The sequence below is a fragment of the Salmo trutta genome, chromosome 2 (genome assembly GCF_901001165.1).
Source record: "Salmo trutta chromosome 2, fSalTru1.1, whole genome shotgun sequence".
In the NCBI taxonomy this organism is placed as follows: Eukaryota; Metazoa; Chordata; class Actinopteri; order Salmoniformes; family Salmonidae; genus Salmo; species Salmo trutta.
The window spans coordinates 780,928-783,367 of record NC_042958.1 but is presented as its reverse complement, the minus strand read 5'-3'; the positions used below and the strand labels follow the sequence as shown (position 1 = coordinate 783,367).

Genomic DNA, 2,440 nt, shown 5'->3' with positions numbered 1-2,440 from the left:
ACCACTTGAACAACTCACAACAAACACGTCGGGAAATTAAAAATGTTCAAGAACCCACTGACTATTGCGTAATGTTTATATTAGACTCAATTTATGCCAACATGTGGGTAGCCTAAATATTGTTGATTTGAAATGCCATGCTCAAAATACTACATTTATAAACATAAATTATATATATCAAATAAATAATGCTTTAAGGAATCACTTGTTGAATTTGACCATTATGAAATTACAAATGATATTTGTTTCCCTTTATTTTATGTTATGGCTACTGTACAGCATAGCTTTAAAAAAAAATAAAAAAAACATTTCATTTAAATGCAACATCGAATAGAAATGTGAATTTAGCTCTAGTGTGGAATGGTGTTCAATCCATTAATGATAGGAGAGAAAAAAAATCAAATCGCAACATCTACAAACGTTTGAGGATGTATTATTTACCGGTGCCTCTGAAATGTAAGTAAAGGCACTGACCGGTGTGAGTTCTCTTGTGGATCTTCAGGTTCTCCGATCGGGCAAATACTTTTCCACATCCGGGGAAGGGACATGGAAATGGTTTCTCTCCGGTGTGTACTCTGATATGATTTACAAGTTTGTATTTGGCTTTAAATGGTTTTCCTTCTCTGGGACACTCTTCCCAGAAGCATATATGGTTTGCCATCTCCGGTCCACCGACGTGATCAACCGTCACATGCATTACCAGCTCGTGCATCGTGCCGTAAGTTTTGGAGCAGAGTTTTTTCGTCGAGTGTTCCGGTTCGTGCCACTTGCAGATTAATTCTTGTTTTATCGGCTGCCTCATGTAGCGGAAGAATGCACCGGCTCCGTGATGATGGGCGCTAAGGTTCATGTTCAGATGGTTCAGACCACCGTAGCCATGTAATGTCGAGGCGGAGAACGGATCAGCCCTGGAGCTCGCCACTTGACTCAAGTGATCAGACCTAACGTACATTTCGCTAGGTATTCCTAACCGTATTTGTCCATTCATGGCTTGGCCACCTGGTGCTCCACTAGATGACTGCTCATGGTGGAGTCCGGAGAAGAGGGCATGGCTACCTGCATCAGGGTGATGACCGTAGTGTCCCGGATAGCTGCTACCTGTTGTTGAGACAAACATTCCGTGATGGGAGGTTGAACCGGGGCTCTGGTCGGTCAGTACCGGCATGGCTTGAGCCGTCAGATCTCTCCGAATGAGGAAATCCCTACCTGCGCCTGCGGATAACGCCTGGGCCGTGTGGGACATAGAATAGGGGACTGGAGCCGCCTGCACCGGGCCAAAAGCTCCCGTATGACTGGAGACCACTTCACTGTGGCCTGCCATATGATGATTGTGGTGGTGATGGTGGTGTGGGTAATGATGGGCTGGGCTGATTTTGAGGGCCGCGGAGTGCCCCATGTGTTCTGGCCCGAATGGACTCGGCCCCAGGCGGGGTTCCGCAGTAATCTCCCCAGGGTGCGAGTGAGCCATTGAGTGTGGATGGCTGCTGAACCCCGGGAAGCCTGTCACGCTCTGAGGGGTATGGTGGTGATGATGGTGATGGTGGTGCGCCCCTGCCAAGTCAACTAATCTCAGTGCCGTGTTCCGTTTGGAAATCGTAGGGTCCATCACAGGGCTTCCCAAAACATCCATGCTCATTACTTCTAATTCTAGAATAACTTGACAGCAGGCAAAAATAATAATGATGATGACAAATATATTTTAATCGCAATGAAAAATACAGGGGAAAAAAAAAAAATAGAAGAAAAAAAAAACTAAAATATATTTAAAAAAAAACTAAAGTATAGAAGGAAAAAAAAACTGTTCTAAGTTCTAAAGTGGCTGCATGGAATCGCATTCGGTTGGACGGCAGCAGCAGGACGCTTTGATAGTGAATAGAGATTCATGGTCGGCGCTGCAGCCCGTGGCGCTAAACAATCACCCCGCCTTCTAATTGGTCAGAGCCCCGTGATTGACGTCACTTGTGACAGTTTCCAATGTGAAGAAAATTGTTTTAGTGACAGCGAGCAGCCCAGAGCGCCTGCGCCGAGCCTCAGGCAAACACACTTGGAAGAGATGTATTTTGTATTACAAAGGTAATTGTACTTTAAACTTCAAAAGTTAAAGCGTTAGGCCTACACCAAAGGTATAGCTGTCATGTCTTCTACTGACTGACTAAGCGTTATGGAAGCGCAATGTACCCAAGTTTTGTTATAAGCAAACAACACCTAAAATAGACAGGGAAAGTAGGACTAAAGGCAAAGTAGCCCCTCTAAAAAAAAAGTTGTAGGCTACAGATAATAATCAAAAGACAAATACATTTTCATAAGTTAAGAAAATACAATGTCATTGAAATTCATAAAATGTAGCCTTTAGGTACAGTTAGAAAATGTTGGGCATCAAAGTACCGAAAATATTTTCAAACATAGACTAGTCCTTTTCTCTAAAGCAATTTTCCGCGTT

At 43.6% G+C, this 2,440-nt stretch overlaps 1 protein-coding gene across 1 annotated transcript in view; it reads right to left on the bottom strand.

Annotated features, from left to right (window-relative positions):
- LOC115148968 (zinc finger protein ZIC 4) overlaps positions 1 to 2,360 on the bottom strand; it is a 12,932-nt gene extending 10,572 nt beyond the window's left edge. The window contains exon 1 of the mRNA XM_029691336.1: positions 475 to 2,360. Coding sequence (XP_029547196.1) covers positions 475 to 1,636 — 1,162 coding nt within the window. The 5' untranslated portion in view covers positions 1,637 to 2,360. The remainder of the gene's footprint in view (positions 1 to 474) is intronic.
- Between the last annotated feature and the right edge of the window lie 80 nt (positions 2,361 to 2,440).